This window comes from Ictidomys tridecemlineatus, chromosome 11 (assembly GCF_052094955.1).
Source record: "Ictidomys tridecemlineatus isolate mIctTri1 chromosome 11, mIctTri1.hap1, whole genome shotgun sequence".
NCBI lineage: Eukaryota > Metazoa > Chordata > Mammalia > Rodentia > Sciuridae > Ictidomys > Ictidomys tridecemlineatus.
In genome coordinates, this window is record NC_135487.1 from 74,971,611 (window position 1) to 74,988,931 (window position 17,321).

At 38.9% G+C, this 17,321-nt stretch overlaps 1 protein-coding gene, 1 long non-coding RNA gene and 1 other non-coding gene across 6 annotated transcripts in view; 2 read left to right on the plus strand and 1 right to left on the minus strand.

Moving 5' to 3' along the window:
- Window positions 1-17,321, plus strand: part of LOC144368130 (uncharacterized) — an 87,626-nt gene that overhangs the window by 58,681 nt on the left and 11,624 nt on the right. The gene's annotated exons all lie outside the window — the stretch shown is intronic.
- Tgfbr3 (transforming growth factor beta receptor 3) overlaps window positions 1-17,321 on the minus strand; it is a 186,971-nt gene that overhangs the window by 28,912 nt on the left and 140,738 nt on the right. For all 4 annotated transcript variants that reach the window (XM_013359733.4, XM_013359732.4, XM_021728020.3 and 1 more), the window contains 7 exons: window positions 16,943-17,090; window positions 11,711-11,900; window positions 8,260-8,594; window positions 7,717-7,869; window positions 5,228-5,365; window positions 4,875-5,033; window positions 80-379 (listed from right to left, as the gene is read on the minus strand). In XM_013359733.4, coding sequence (XP_013215187.1) covers window positions 80-379; window positions 4,875-5,033; window positions 5,228-5,365; window positions 7,717-7,869; window positions 8,260-8,594; window positions 11,711-11,900; window positions 16,943-17,090 — 1,423 coding nt within the window. The remainder of the gene's footprint in view (window positions 1-79; window positions 380-4,874; window positions 5,034-5,227; window positions 5,366-7,716; window positions 7,870-8,259; window positions 8,595-11,710; window positions 11,901-16,942; window positions 17,091-17,321) is intronic.
- On the plus strand, window positions 860-934 carry Trnal-caa (transfer RNA leucine (anticodon CAA)). Its single transcript has one exon. It is a non-coding gene; the product is annotated as a tRNA-Leu (tRNA).

Sequence of the window (17,321 nt, forward strand, 5' to 3'; positions counted from 1 at the left end):
GGATTAAACTTGCCCAGTAGGTCACTGCATCACCTAAAAATGTCAAAGTAGCGGTCTAGATGGATGAAAGCCTACTAACCTTAGGCAACTTCTGGGGATCCTTCTCTTTCTTGGTACATAACGTCAGTTCACACTGCAGGAAGAGCAGTGAGGTATTGAACATGGGCTTAAAGACAAAACTGAATCGCTTCTTATCCATCTCAGCTTGTGGGATAGGAAAGTGCACTCTCTTGGGGCTGTAGAATTTCACAGACTCATCTTTAGGACAGATGTTCTCAATGATGGTATAATCAGACATTCTGTCAGGGTTCGAATATGGAGAGATAAAGCATGTTTGGATGGCAAATCCCAGTTCGTGGTCAGCCTTAGTGACCGATACCTACAAAAGATCAGAAAAATCAATTCAGAAACAAGTTAGCATCTTGCTTTTACTTGAGGGAACAAGAATAGCATGCTGACCTAGCCCTTCAGATGAGACATTACTTTATTTTCATAACATATGTATAGACTTCTAACTACAAAAGTAACATATGCTCATTGAAGAAAAGTATTTTCCATTTAAATTTGATATGGATGATGACAGTGATTTAGTTCAAATGCCAGCCTGGAAGTTTCAAATGCAAGATGAATAAGTCTCTTCAACGCCCCCTTAAGTCCTCTGAGTGATAAAAATAAAAGCACACCGTGCGCTGAAGTGAATTGTCCAAAATAAGTAAAACACCTACAGCAAAGCCATAATAATAGTGTTTTGCTTACAGAACAAGCTCTTTTTAAAAACTTGCTCAAAAGGTAGAACACAGAGGCAGAATCCCTAACTTTGCAGGGAAGACTGAGTTTCTAAACCATAAATCATGGGGCTGGGGATATAGCTCAGTTGGTAGAGTGTTTGCCTCAAATGCACAAGGCCCTGGGTTCAATCCCCAGCATATCACCAAAAAGGAAAAAAGAAAAAAAAAAACTAAACCACAAGTCAGATCAAACCTAAAACATTATTACAGATTCATCTGAGCTCCTGCTTAGTCTGTGAGCAGACAGAGCTGAGCTCTGATGCTGGATGTCAGGGACAGTGCAATCTGGTGGCCATCATGGACCTGGCAAAGTGTCCCAGCTGCTCACAGGACCAAACCAGCCTTGCCAAGTACTCTCCCTTCACTCTTTAAGCCCAGGGGTATTTTAAGGGAAATCTAATCTGGAAACATTTCCAATTCATTTACACTTCCTTCTTACAAAACATTTGTATGGGCCATGTCCAAATCTTGTTAAGGTTCTTTTCTTTAGAAACAGGAAGTAGTGTTTAGCAAAGTGTAAACAGAATTCAAACATCAACTATCCTGAACTCAGCTAAAATCCCTAGAACAGACTGAATTCTCCATTTGGTGACACATGGATCATGGCGTGGACTGCCCTCCCCCTTCCATGCCTCATTCCTTAACTAAATTTAGGATCAAAATAAACTTAAACACTTTTAAATAAAGTTAGTCCTCACCCCCAGGCCAGTAGCCCCAGAATCCTTTCAAAAGACATGAAGATATAAACAAACTTTCCATTCTGAGATACCCAGGGGAAACCCCTGACATTGCAGGGAGCTCTGAATCCACAGCACTATTGTGAAAGATGCCTGCATGGTTAACCATGAGGCACTCAACAAATAGATGATGAGGAGCAGGAGGATGCTAATGAATATGATTATGATACCGCAGCTTATGGTGACACTTGGTGATATTTCAACTTCCTTATCTTTGCAACAAGATATTCTATAGAACAAGATATTCTACTTTGGAAAGATGGTAAATTACATATATCCTACTAGTAACGTGTCCTTTAACATGAACTCAGAACTCACAATGCAAAAATGTGTAGCAAAGGAACATTACATCTTTTCTTTCTCTCAAAGAACGTATGTAATGGCAGAATATCTAGGGGATCCCATTATTTTTTTTTCTTGGAAGGGAAAAAACATTATCAGTAAGTCTTTTACTCTAAGATTGACCAGAAATGAGAATACAGGCTGTGAAATGAGACATGTCCAAGAAAATCACATGCTCTTCTGTTCTCAAATATACCAAGATTTAAAGTTTCCTTACCTACAAGGACACATACAAGATATAGTTATTGTGAGAATTAGTAAAGTTATATGCAAACAACACAGCTCCCAGAGAGTTAATAAATACCATCCATCTTTAGCAGTATAATTCTAGATTTAAATTTTGGGTGTTATAAACAGTTGTTGTTGTTTTAATTCTCCAAGACAAAAGAACCAAATGAAAAACTGCCATTATATTACCAACAATTATCCAGAGACGACTAAGGAAGAGGTGGCAAAACTGATAATGTCTTAGGTTAAAGTTAGGACCTGTGGTTAGAGAAAACAGAGGATTCTAGGAAGGGATAAGAAGGATGGCTAGGAGAAAAAACTGGGAAATTGTTCTTTAGGTCAAATCAATGATTTATTAAGTCTTACTTAACCTAAGTAAAAAATTTTCCTACCAGCAGTGGAATCCAAATTGGAAACAAAGACACGGCATGCCTGGTTGCTATCCTAATTTACCTAAACATTTACAGATTCTCTCTCCTATTTTAGGTATTTTAAATCAACTAAGAAAAAATAGTTTATAAAATTTCCCCATCCCCCAAATTTTCAATATGTTTTATATTTAAAATGGTAGCAAAAAGATATAGTTCACTTTTTACCAAATTTAAGTTTGAAATGTATAGATGATATTTGAAAAGAATAGAAAAACAAGACTGAGGGGAAAAAAAAAACCTTACCAATAATATATTTCAAGTAAGCCAGCATTGCAGAGGAAAAATCCCAAAATATCCAGGGCAAGATACACAAAGAAGATTAGCCACTGATCAGCATAAACCAACAATGCCATAAATTAGCAAAGCCAGGCACACATTTGGAAAAGAACAAACTGCAGTTGAGCAGCACCCCTAAAATTCACAGCACAACAGGGAGTCACTGACCAACTGCATATGTGGATTGTGCAGCCAGAGGATGACGGCAATCTTGGATTAGGGAAAATCTATGATTAGGAACAGCATGTAGAAAGCAGTGAATTTTCCTCAGTCATGAAAGAAGTGTACCCTAGAAAGAGAAGCACTCTCCAAACAGGGAGTTAAAGAGGAGAGGCAGAATCCATATGATCAAGGAAAACAACATCCAGAGCCAGAGGGCTCCGTCCCAGAGCCAGTGCAGATGTGAGAGTTGTTAGTCTTTCCAAAACAGAAATATGTGCACTGAAGTCACTTTTAACATATGGAAGTATCCTATTTCGACCCCTTAAGCTTCTCACTCCTCCCTTCTCACTCACAGTGAAGTAGAACACCAGCTTGCAGCTTAGCACCAAAGCCAGTTTGTCAGATGCCAACTTCCCTGTAAGACCAGGTTGTGGCCAGGGTACAGGAATAGAGGACAGTCTGGTGCCATGCGATTTGTCTTTAGAATCCAATCTGTGAACCCGGATGTTTGCATTGATGAGACTTCATATTTTCTTCTCTTTCAAATGGCACTTTGAGGATAAATGACAGCAGTGTCTAGAGGACATGCAGCCACATGGCCTGACAGAGAACTCTGAATCTGAATTCTACTGGGTACTAGTTGTGTGAACTTGGACAAGTTTGTTCCTCAACTCTTTCATCCATGAGATGCAACCATTATTAGTCCCTTTTCACAAGATTGCTCCGAAGAGTTAATCACTATAATACAACAGTATTTGGCACATCATAAATCAGCAATAAATGTTAGCTGTCACTTTTTCATTATTACTTTCATTATTACTATCTAATATTCTATGGTCCAGATTTGTGCTATACATGATCATCACTGTTTTATATAGTAAACATTTTTAATAAATTTAAACAAATACTTAGATAATGACTAGACTTAGAAAAAATTATCTTCTTTTCTTTCTGTATTTTTTATTTTTGTTGTTGGTGGTGCAGGTACTGAACCTAAGATGTCACACATGCTAAGCAAGTGTTCTAACACTGGGCCACATCCCCACCTCCAAAAAAACAATTTTCATGAGATATGATAGCACTGAGCATTTTGCTTAAAAGTGAATGTAAGGGGCTGGAGTTGTGGTTCAATGATAGAGCACTTGTCTGTCATGCGTGAGGCCCTGGGTTTGATACCCTGCACTAAAATGAAAGGTGAGTGTAATTTAAAAGATAATATGTGAGGTTGTTTGAAATATTACATGGTTAACTCTGACGTGGCAACTACTAAACTACGGCTCCAAATATACTAAGATTAAGATCAAAGCAAACATAAGGTTTTATTAGTAGAATTCATGCCCTGCCCATTTTTTAAAAAACATTCACCTATTAGATTTTCTCTTCTTCCATGCATATATGATTATGCCAATATGAACCCCACTATTGTGAATAACTAGAATGCACTGAAAGAAGCATTATAAAGAAAAAAAAAAAAAAAAGCCAGGCATGGTGGGTCATGCCTGTAATCCCAGGGACTTATGAGGTAGAGAAAGAAGAACTGCAAGTTCAAAGCCAGTCCCAGCGATTTAGCAAGGCCCTAAGCAACTTAGCAAGACCCTACTCAAAATTAAAAAAAAAAAATAGAAAGGCTTGGGGATGTGGCTCAGGGCTCAAGTGCCCCTGGGCTCAACCCCTGGTACATTAAAATAAAAATAATAATAGATATTAAAAAGTCGCTCTCTCTCCTTTCGCATAATATATGAGATTTTGAGATATCTCATTTTGTTCAGAAAGTACGCTGGAAGTGTTTTCTCAGCCAAGAGCTACAGGCTGTGAGGAGGCACAGGAAGAGGCCCATATAGGGTGCTAATATCCCATGAATGGCAATTCAGCACTAAGCTGAAAGCTTGAGGATAATATTTCCGTCTCACCTCAACAAAAATGTGCCCATTCTCTGCCACAGAGAAGACCCCCTGGGAGGGCACCAGAAACAGGTCAGTGTTGTAAAGCTCCATGTTGAAAGTGATGTTTCCATTGGGCTGGTCCTGAAAACTAGTGGGATTCCCCAGCTGCCTCAGGCTGCAATTAAACTAGAAAAACAAAAACAAAACAAAACAAAAAAAAAAAAACAGAGATAAGGATAAATCAAAATCACATGAAGGATGAAGCCCCTCCTAGTTATATGAGCTTTGTGACATACAATCTTGTTGTCTAACAGTCCCCAAAGAAAATCAACCAAATGGACAACATTCTCTACAAATTAAATACTACAACCAACACATACTGAGATTTCAAGTCGGCTCAACAGAGAAGCATCTCCTTCATCCATATCACCAGGAAATCCATTATCACCTGATTCCAAATCTTCATAGCCATCTGACCAACCACTACTATCCCCAGAGGATGGAACCTGTATCACAACCTAAAAGGCAAAGAAAACACAGCCATTGTTTTAAAAAAAACCACCAAACCAGTGCATCAGGTTCTGTGAACACCATGTGGCAATTCAGATGCAAATTAAAAACCTGACTTTAATATAAAAAAAAAAATCTCCAAACTTTTAAGGATTTCACCTTTGATAAATAATAAGGAGAAGCCCAATGCAGGTCCAAGTTAAGACCTGAACTAACTAACTTGTGAAAAATACAGATTCATTTTACAACTACATTGAATAAATAACAATTATTTCAAATAGTGGGAAGACCCTAGACACTGAATCGGAGTTAAAAGGGCTGTCAACAGGCCTGTCTTATTGTAAGGAAAGCTTCTCCTTACAGGTCTTTATATTTGATCTCTAAGAAATGCTAAAAGCTGAATATTGTCAGGAGCTTTAGTTATTATTACCCTTCAAACTTTGTGGAAAGCCTAGATTGAGATAGAAACAAAGAACCTAATGTTTACACTGGAGACAGTCTCCTCCTCTTTTCTTTATACTACTCTTTTGCTCATTTCTCCCCTAGTATCTTTCTGTATGGTATCTGGGTACAGAAAAAAATATGTTCTAGTCCAAGTCAATCTACCTTAACATTGGTTGAAATTATTGTTCCTAGGTTAGTTCTTAATAAGATTAAAAAAAATTTACCCAAGGACCATGGCTCCACACACACACAAAAAAAATTCTGAAATTGATACAAAACAAAAACATATAGTAACATTACTATAAATAGTTATAACTGGAACAAACAGTTAAAATATACACTGAAGAGAAGAGAATGAGGGAAAATTGACTCTCTTTTTGCCAGGTTCTCAAAAGAAAGTATTGAGGCAACTGAAATAAATGTCCAGGATGTTGCTTACCCAGAACATCATCACAAAGAAAATAAAAATAATGATATGCCTTTCTTTCCTGAAGGAAAAGACATCTTTTTGCCTTAACAGGCAGATCATCACACACTTTTATTGATGTTAACTTGGAAACCAGTTTTAAAATGCCCAAGTCAAGTCTAGCAGTAATGTATGCCAGTCAGTATCTAAGGAAAAAGTGGATAATTCCAAGAAAATGAGTGTCATAATTAGTAGGAAAGTCAAAGGTTAATAAATTAGTTATTTGGGTGACAAAGGGGGATTAGCTAGGTCAACCTGTTATGAAGATATGAAGATTAGTGGATGAAAGAATTCAGTTCTGACTCTGCCATTAACTAGTCCCTTGAACCTAAACAAGTTTTTTTTTTTAACTCCCAGGAGTTTAATTTCCTCACCTGTGAAATAAGGAAATTGAATGAGATCATCTGAGGATTCTTTCCAGATGCAAGATCCTAGGTTCTCTAAGGAACAATAAACTTGGGCCCACAGGAGAGCCACTCCCCATATGAACCACAATGACCACAGCATGTGATCTCTAGCCTCCTCCTGGTTGGGTCAAATTTATCTGTTGACAAGCAGTGGCAAGAACCAGCAGCCACAGTCACCCCATCCCATGTCAACACTGGAGTAGGTGGTTGGAGCCCACAGACACACTCTGCATCAGAGGTAGACAAGGGGACTTCTGAGCCTCATTTTTAACATGAAAAGTACAATCCAAACTCTAAAATCAGCACTTTGAAGTTTTTTGGGGATTTCATCTATAAATTCTTTTACTATTCACTGCCTAGTCTCCATCTCCAAGAGAACAGGTTTAATCTGAAAAGATTTAGATAGTCACAAGAAAGATTTTTTTTCTGGGAAGTGAAATTTAGCTATTGCAATGGATTATCAATGGGGGCTATCAGTGGAATCCTTCTCCAGGTACTTTCAAAGGAAATTTTCTTCAATTTAGGGGGTTTTTTTTAGAGGTAAAGAAAGATTTAATAATTACTTAAAGGTCCTTTTCAGATTTTATATTCTCTCTCTGATCATTATTTATGAGACAGAGTGAAGACCTCTCACTCTGGACAAGACTCAAATGAGACCAGAGAGACCATACACCTGGTTAGAGCTGTTTACACATAGCCCAAAGCCTTGGGTTTTGTCCCAGGCCATTTGGAACTGCAGCTTGGCCATAGAGAGAAGTCACAATCACTTGCCAATGAACCCTCCATCAGGAGATGGAAGGAAGGAGTGGATGAGATCATCACAATACCAGATGAGGAAACAGGGTCTTCCAACTCCCAAAGACTCACCAACAAAGCAAATGAAACAGAGATCAGGGTCAAAGTGCATCCCATTTTGTTGAGAACTAATATATGGCTTTACTCAGGTCCCCCCTAATTTCCATAGAAACATTAAGATGAATTTTAAAGTAATGTCCAAAAGTGCTTTCACAAAGGACAAAGCTTTGTTCTGGAGAACACTCACAGAGTTATAGTAAACCACACCATCAGGGGCTGACCGCCCGTGCGAAGTACCACAGCCATTCAGCGGAGACTCCAAAATGAAGTGGGTATCATTCATCTTGGCCTTGCAGGAAGAATCCCGAAGGGTGAGCTCCATCCCTGAGTAGCCGTTGGCCTGAAACAACAACCAACAAAGGCATAATGGGGGGGCTCACAGGTAGTGCTGCCACACACAGTTCACACATGCTGCCTGGTCTCCCCACTTACCTCTTCCCAGCTGACCACCTGTCAACAGCCCAAGGACTGTGATTGCTGGCCTTGGAAATTCAATAGCAAAATATTGACACATAAGGATCTGGAACTCCACTGTCCCCACCCCACCCCTCACTGAGAACAATAGAAACCAGGTAAGAATCGAAGACAAGAGAAAGTGGGTCCATCCAACAGAGAAAACAGCATCAAGTGTCCAGAATTCAAAAGCAAGAAAGCTAGAAGGAAATAATAAACACAGACTAGGGTAAAATGGGGAAGGAGGTTGGCCTCTCCTCTAAGAGACTGTACTAACCTGGAAAGAATCTTTTTCTACAGCCACGGTCATCTTTTCATTGTCACATCTGACTGACAGGGCAACACCCATGCTCCCCTGCACCTCTTCTGGTTCTCTGGGACCAGGAAACAGTTGTATGCTGGGGATGACAGAGTCCCTTGGATGGGGGATTCTATCTTCTCCCCCTTCCTTCCGGCCTCTCCTGGAGATATCAGGGAAAGGAAAGGGGAGACCTCCATTTCGGCCTCCCCCACCCCGGAAGGGTGGTTTATCTGGGGCAGGCAAGGAGCCAGGGTCCAGGAGAATCCGTAGCTCAGGAGGAATGGTATGGACTTCCTCGTCTCTCATCTCCTCTGTGGTGACAGAAGAAGGCAAAACATCATTGGTGCGTGATGCTAGGCCAAAACCATCATCATTAGAAGCAGAACTGGAGGAATTAGCACAGAATTGGCAGGTGTAAATGCACATTTAACAAGCAATGTATAAAAGTGATTAGGAGTCTATAAGCCTGAATTCTAGTCTTGGTATCTAATTAGCTGAGTGGTTTTATGCAAATGGCTTGCTTCTCTATGTCTCAGTTCTCAATTTTTAAAATTAAGGGGTTTAGCTAGACTGTGGAACCAACCCAGATGCCCTTCAATAGATGAATGGATAAAAAAAATGTGGCATCTTTACACAATGGAGTACTATGCAGCAATAAAAAATGACAAAATCATAGAATTTGCAGGGAAATGGATGGCACTAGAGCAGATTATGCTTAGTGAAGCTAGTCAATCCCTAAAAAACAAATACCAAATGTCTTCTTTGATATAATGAGAGCAACCATGAACAGAGCAAGGAGGAAGAGCAGGAAGAAAAGACTAACATTTAACAGAGTCATGAGATGGGAGGGAAAGGGAGAGAAAAGGGAAATTGCATGGAAATGAAGGGAGACCCTCATTGCTATACAAAATTACATATAAGAGGTTGTGAGGGGAATGGGAAAATAAACAAGGAGAGTAATGAATTACAGTAGATGGGGTAGAGAGAGAAGAAGGGAGGGGAGGGGAGGGGGGATAGTACGGGATAGGAAAGGTAGCAGAATACAACAATTACTAATTGGGCATTATGTAAAACTGTGGATGTATAACCGATGTGATTCTGCATTTGGGGGAAAATTGGGAGTTCATAACCCACTTCAATCTAATGTATGAAAATATGATATGTCAAGAGCTTTGTAATGTTGTGAACAACCAATAAAAAAAAAAATAAAAAAATAAAAAAAAAAAAAAAAAAAAAAAAAAAAAAAAATAAAATTAAGGGGTTGGGTCATATTCATGGTCCTCAATGTTGGATGCATATTAAAATCTCTCTTAGAGATTTCAAAAAAAAAAAAAAATCCTCACTGCCCAGGTTGTACCCCAAGCCAATTAAAACTCAAGACTCTGGGGTAGGAAATAATTTTTTTTCTACTTTTTTAAATAATTGGTGCACTATAATTATACTTAATGATGGAATTTATTGTTACATATTCATACATGCACATAATATAACAATATAATTTGGCCAATATCACTTCCCAGCACTTTCCCTCTCCCACCTCTTAGTCCTTTTCCTCTACTGACTCCCCTTTAATTTTCATGAGATTCCAGCCTCCACCTTTCTTTTCCTTTTTCCTCTCCAGCTTCTACATATGAGAGAAAACATACAAGTTTTGACCTTCTGAGTTTGACTTATAATTGTTAAACATAATGGTCTCTAGTTCCATCCATTTTCCTGCCAATGACATAATTTCATTTCTCTATGTGGCTGAATAAAATTCCATTGTGTATATATCTATTCATCTGTTGATGGACACCTAGGCTGGTTCCATAGTTTGGCTATTGTGAATTGTGATGCTATAAACATGGGTATGCATGAATCACTGTAGTATGATGACTTTAATTCTTTAGGATAGATAAATACCAAGGAGTGGTATAGCTGGGTCATACGGTAGTTCCATGTCTAGTCTTTTGAGGAGCCTCCATATGATTTCCTTAGTGGTTATACTAATTAACAATCCCACCAATAATGTAAAACTGTTCTTTTTTCTCTATATCCTTTCCAGGGCACAATTATTAATATGTTTTAGGCTTCCTAAGATTGAGAACCATTATGGTAGATGACTTCTAAGTTCCTACAAGTTATAAAAGTCTGACTAGAGTAAGTTATGTAGGGCAATATATTCTACACAAATGCCATTAAAATACTTTCCCTGGATCTAGAAATCTTTTGAATAGTTCCTCAAAAGATTTCTTGACACGATATTAATATTTATTTGTTTATTTATGTCGGCGCTAGGGTCTCAAACACATTAGGCAAGTGTGCTACCACTGAGTTACACCTCCACTCCCAATACTGGCATTTAAAAATTATTTTACTGCCTCCTTTTTGACTGCTACACTGTAGAAGGTATTTGGGTACCCTGACTTTAATAATTCCCAAAGGGTAAAGAAAGAGCTGCTTAGATATAGTTATTTCTTTAAAAGGAAGAGGTATTTCCATGCAAGTAATGCTCAGCATTCTGTCATATTTTCAATAATTTAAAAGAAAAATAAAAAGTTTCCCCAGTCTTTCTACAATTACGATCTAAAGCCAACCCATGGGTGCTTAAGGTAAAACCCATGTCACTGGAAGTTGAATATGACCATGACTGGTTGGCATCAACTCTGCTTCAATACAATCCTTTTGAAAAGCATGCTACAGCTGAATAGGTCCAACGGCAGTCATAGCTTTGGAGGGTTTTTGACTTGTATATTAATATAATATCTCCATAACAACTGTATGGTCCATGCTATAATCTCCCCTCATTACTGAAAAGGAATCTGAGACTCAGAGGTGAAGCAACTTGTCCCCGCAAAAAAAGCAGATCTGGGACTTGATCCCACATTTGTAACCTCTGTTCTAGTGGCACTGCACTCAGTAGTGGTACTACACAATGAGAAAGAGGTCTGGGGATCACAAGAGTTGGGGTTTGAGTCATTCTAACTATAAGCCTCTAGAAACTCAAGAACTTGTGGAGCCTCTGCTTTCTACTCCATCATATTGAGGTGGCAACTCCTGCACAAGAAAGCCCAAGCAGGAGTCCTCATTACCTTTCTTTTACAAGATACAGCCAAGACTACAGGCCACAGACTTGTCTGCAGCCCTAACCCCTTTGAATTCTCAGCCTCAGATTTCCCCAAGAGAAGAACACAGGCTCTAATTTATTCCCAACAAAAGTCACCGACATGCAGTAAACTCTAGGTTAAGAAAATCTGTGTTATAGTTTCACCAAATAATTTTTTTGCAATTCTACATAATTTTAAGTCTTATAGAAGAAAGTAGTCAAAGGAACTGTTTAAATGTGCAAAAGAAAAACAACACCATTCAAGCAGAAGTGAGAGTTCCTCACTGGAAAGCTTCAATTGGATAATATTTTTAAAACAACAACAACAAAAATCATTCTTACCATTGTTTTCAAGCCTAAGATGAAATCTATTAGCCACAGGAGCCAGTGTGTATGATGTTACTGGACTATAGCCATTGTCCAAAGCCCACTTCAACAGGTTCTCTTGGGTGGAAGGAATGTCATCTCTTATTGATTTGGTCATTGTCATAGATCTTTCACCTTCTTTACCAAAGCCAATACTATTGGGAGCCTAAAGATAATAGCAAATTTTCAATCATGAGTCTAAAATGAAACAGTGCTTTAAATAATAATAATTAAATAAATAGATTCTGGGTTGTATTTGAGGGATTATTTATTCTTTTGATCTCTATTTTCCTTGGGCTAAGAACCTTGATATAACCTTTAATAGCAGATAAAGAGAGACATGTATTCATACTATGTGATCACATTATTTTAGATGGTTTATATCAATAAAAATAACCCAACAGCTAAGTAACTACATACTAAATATACCTAATCTGTTACCATAAAACTAATTTAATGTTTATATTATCATCATCATCATTATAATTAATGGGGATGAAACCCAGAAACTTGAGCACGCTAGGCATGAGCGACATCCCCAACCCAATGATCACATTAGGCTGGGTGGGGGAGGTGCTGGATATTGAACCCAGGCTCACTTTACCACTGAACTACATTATCAGCCATTTTTATTTTTTTATTTTGAGACAGGGACTCACTGAGTTACTGAGGCTGGCCTCAAACTTGCAATCCTTCTGACTCAGTCTCCAGAGACACTGGAATTACAGATGTATGCCACCATGCCTAGCTCCAATGTTTACATTATTAAAACACAATCCCAAAAGTATATGCCAAACTTTCCCTTTTTATTTTTATTTAAAAGTATGTATAAAGTATACTTGCACATTATGTTGCCCACAAATGTCTGTGCTTCTACTTCTCATATCCCCAATTTTAAACGAAAGATGGCACAATCTGCCAATTCAGTGTGGACTTGATCCTAACTTTATAAACAATTAAATTCCACATGGTGAAACAACCAATGTTCATATTTCATCTATTGTTTATGATTAATTTAGCAATTCTGTAATTGTATGCATTTGCCAATTCTCTTAACTATGTTTACATTTTATATCCTACAATACTAATTAAGGTCATCACTCCTCTAAAAAACAATATTTTATACAGTAAGACAAGGAGGTCATAAAATTTGCTTTCACTGGGCAATCAGTAAAAAAACTAAAATAACAGATATAAATGTACTCTGAGTAACCAGGTCATAGAAGGTAAATGTCAATGTCACCTGCTGACTCTTACAGCAGTGACCTTGTCAGAGGGAGGAAGCTGAGTGCTTGGAGAGGGACCCCAGTGGGAAGGCACATTTTGAACAACTGCTCCAACCAGGCTGCAAAGTCCTTCCAGCCTGCAGATTATGCCATTTTCATGCTGAATAAAAATCACTTTAATTTCCATGCCCAATGATTTTCTCCTGCATATATGCAGCATTTTTCCTAAATTCCTCATTTGCTTCCCATTCTGTTTGCCCTGAACATGACTAAATATTAATCCTTTCCCACTGTAGAACCATAAAAGATTCACAGGCTCTAAGTTCTCTTGGCCTCTTTGGTTGTGGGAGTTTGGCTGAAGACACATAGATTTCAATTAAAGCTTAAAGCCTCTCACCCGGTATATTTCTCTATTAACCAAAGTGCTTATCCAAGGGAAATCAGCCAAACTGACCAGTCACAACCACTGCTCACAGAGGAACCAGGTGGAGTTTTAACCAAGTTCTGCAGCCCCCATTCCTAAACTCAGTTTCATAGATTTAGAATGGTTTAGCTCTTGCCCTAATTAAGAGAAAACTCCTTATGGGAAAACAAGGTTAAAAAGAAAGAGAGAAAGGAGAAGTTGGAGGAAGAGAAAGAGGAAAGAAAAGGAAAAGGAAAGAAATAAATAAAGAAAAAAAATTAAAATGAAGTAAAGAAGGATCCGATTTGTTCTTAGAACTTTTTACTCGTTTAGTCAACAGTGGTTTCTTAGGCTCAGCTCCTTCCAGCCTTTCAAAGTAGCAGGTTGTTTTGATTGGCGGGAATCACAACCTTGGCCTAAACAATACTGGTTGGCCTCATCCGCCCTAGTCTTTCATGTCACTGGACAGCTGAGGAAATATTGTATTTCCCGAATACTCTCATCATAGCTGCCACCTGTCCTTTTGAACCAATACGGAGTAATCTGTTTACACCTTTCAACATTAAATCTGAAAGCTGTCAGTATACCTCATATCAATTATGGCTCGGAATTTAAAAGGGTCTATCAACACATTTGTGAGGCAGCAAGGCTTGGGACAATGACAGGCAAGATGATTCTCAGCACTGGGTAAATTCCTCACCCTGTATTTCTGGGAATCCCTAGGCTTTTTCCAACCTTAGTGGAGCTACTCCCCAATAGGAGTGTTTAAGGGAGTCTCCAAATACCACCACCATCTTTCCCAGCCACATCTTCATGAAAGATGATGAGCTAGGAAGAGTCTAAAGTTCCTGCCCCATCCCTGTCACATTAGCATCAGAACAGAAGGTGTAGGGAGGAGTGGGCCAGAGGATGCAGTGCATATTCTCACTGAGGTTTAAAAATTATCTTTTCTAAGAATAAGTTGGTCATCACCAACCCGGAAGTCCTGAGACCACATGAAACAGTATAAGAGAAAAATTCTAATAAGATTCCTCCATCCATTCTTACATCCTGGGGGTTTCTCCTGCTCTAGAAGTGATTATGTATTGTCTATAGGGGACCATTGTCCATAAGGGACTTGAGGAAAGAGCCAGATCTGGACCTGGCAAGTGGGACACTTTCAGGGTTCCCATTCTCTCTCAGCAAAACCCTTTGCATCTCTTTTGACTATTTTGCCATTTGGAGAGTGCATTTGGCCCATACCCCGACCTCCAACAAACAGGCATAAGCCACACCCATGGGGCTCTTCAAGTTTACCCCACAATTACAATTCCTTACAATTCTTTTGGTGAACATTTTTCTTTGTTTTCCCTTATTTAGAGAAGTACCCTGATTGTTCCTATAGACACGCTCTTAAATAAATTTTTTACTGAAGGAAGATGAACACCTCCCCACATACCCTTTATGCCAGACACTGTGCTAGGAGCCTTAAATGTATTCTCTAATTTTCCTCCAAGATATAAGGGGAGAGAAGCTGCTATTCCCTTGTTAGAAAAGGAGAACCTGAGATTTGCAGATTAAGTAGCACATGTAGCTGAGAGCTTGCGATGTGCATGCAGCATGCCCAGTCTTTAGAGAAAATATCCTGTAGGTAGGTCCTTCACAAATGAATAAACTCAGCTAAACCACACCATAACTGTCAAGGTGAGTGCTATTATATCCAATTTACAGGTGAACAGACTCGATGCTCATTTAGGCTGCCCAACATCTACTGGGAGTAATGACAATTAGAGATGGGATTTCAATCCAGTCCTGTCCAGCCCTGAGCCAGGAATCTTTCCACTCTACCGTGCTGTCTCAACAGGAAATAATAAAAACAGGGTCTCTATGAGCATGCCTCCCTTTCTAAGCAGGAATTTAAACCTTTGTATTAGCAGGTACCTTTCACCTACAGCAGTCAGAATTCACATCTGAAGTTAGGGGTGTTAGGAAATCACAAAGCATGAAACTGACTGGGAGAATAGAAAAGAACATCATGAAACATTACCTAATTGTTTAGTAATGTTGTCATGCATTGTCCAAAATTGGCCTGCAATAGGAGTACAGCCAAGGAGAGGAATATAAACAGATCTTGCTTGGGATGGGCGATCTCATTTCTAGACTTTCTGATTCATATGAGAGATGGGGACATTCAAAGTGAACTCCAGAACTGCCAGGGACCAGGCACACAAACTCAGGGAGAGAAAGAGCCATTGAAGGGTCAGGCCTGAAAGAATATTTACACAAGAACTCCAGCAGGGAATTAAAATGTACCGTATGTTTTTTGCCTTTCAAAGCATGATTCCCTTTCCTGTTTTTGTTATTCTGAAATTAAAAACATTTGGCTCATGTGCCAGGCAGCAAAAGTAACAGACACCCCAGGTCACCAACACCCCTCATGCCATGCCAGAGAAGAGCAATCAAAATATCTGCAACTTCAGAAAATCACAGCCGGGCTTTGCACTGGACGCCAAATTAATTTATCACTGTTACACACGATGGGTCATTACTCTGAAGCTTTAAGAAAAAAGTTTAAAACCCACAGGAACCAAGAACAATTACTTAAAAATTAAGATGTGTGTGCTCTTGGCTTTGCACGCTGCCTCCAGTGAGTGCGGTTACATGGCGTTGCCTAGGGAACCGCTGGCTTTGCCCACAGCTGAAGACACAGAAGGTGCCACAAGTGACTAACACCAAAACCAAAGACAGCTCTCTCCCAAAATATGGAAAACAAAACCTACTCCAAAGGATACAATACAGGTACAGAAAGAGAAATGGGTCTACTTTTTTAAAAAGACAATGCATAAAAATTGGAGCCTACAAAAGAGGTGCTAAAAAAGTCAAAAATAGGGAGAAGGATTTTTCTTTAATTTTCAGTATGAATCAGTCCCATATTCTGCCAAATAGTTATTCCCCTAATGATATCTGAGATGAGATTTATTTCACCAGACTTCAACATTCAACTTTTTAGGAAACTAGCTGCTATTTCACCTTATGCCAACCAGCTAAGCCTCTTAGGTTTATGTATGACCTTCATAAAATAAAATGCATAAGAAATAGGCATACTTGCAGGTCCCTAAGAGCTAGAAGCAAGCAAAATGTTGTGCCAAAACCACACAATTAACCCCAAAACATCTATAATGTGACTTGGGGTCAGCCTAATTTCCCATATCTTACCTAAGTACTTAATCCCAAAGTAAAAGCTGATACTCGGGATCATAATACTGACACACTATGAATGAGAAGCGTTCTAGTACCTTTCAGGAATTTCACAAATGAGGCAAGTGAAGTTCAGAAAAGCTAAGGGACTTGTCCAAGGTCAGTTTATAAATGGAACACCCAGGACTCAAACCCAGATCTGTCTTGCCCTGAGAGGCCCATTTTAATCACCACCACTGATCACCCTTATCAGAAGAAGCCAAGAAGCAGCCTATTTTGTAAAGTAAAAAATAACTGAGAGAACTTAGAGAGTCCAACGAGTCAGAACCTTTACAAAAATAACATGCATAGGCACATTTTAAATTACTGCCATTCATCAAGACAAATGTGCAACCAACTTACAATCACTTTCAGGTTTCCCTTAACATCAAAAGATTTGATCACCCAGTTGACAGACTTTTTGCACTTCAAGATCAAGATGAGATTTTTGACCACCTCAGGATCCTCTCGAGAAGGTCTTATGTCAATTATTATATCCACCTGGAAAGCACTGTGAATGGAAAACAAAGGCAAAGTTAGGACCGAAATGCCAGAAAGTTGCAACTATCTCCTCTCTTCCAAGTCTTCATGTTTCTAGTGTCTGGCCAGTTGATTAAAAAGCTGGAGTTGATCCCAGGCAAATGACATGTGCAAAACAGATTGTTATTGCACACATAACAAAATGGTTTTACATAACAATAGAAACACAAAGCCTGCTGAAAATTAGTCACTCAAATTTTCT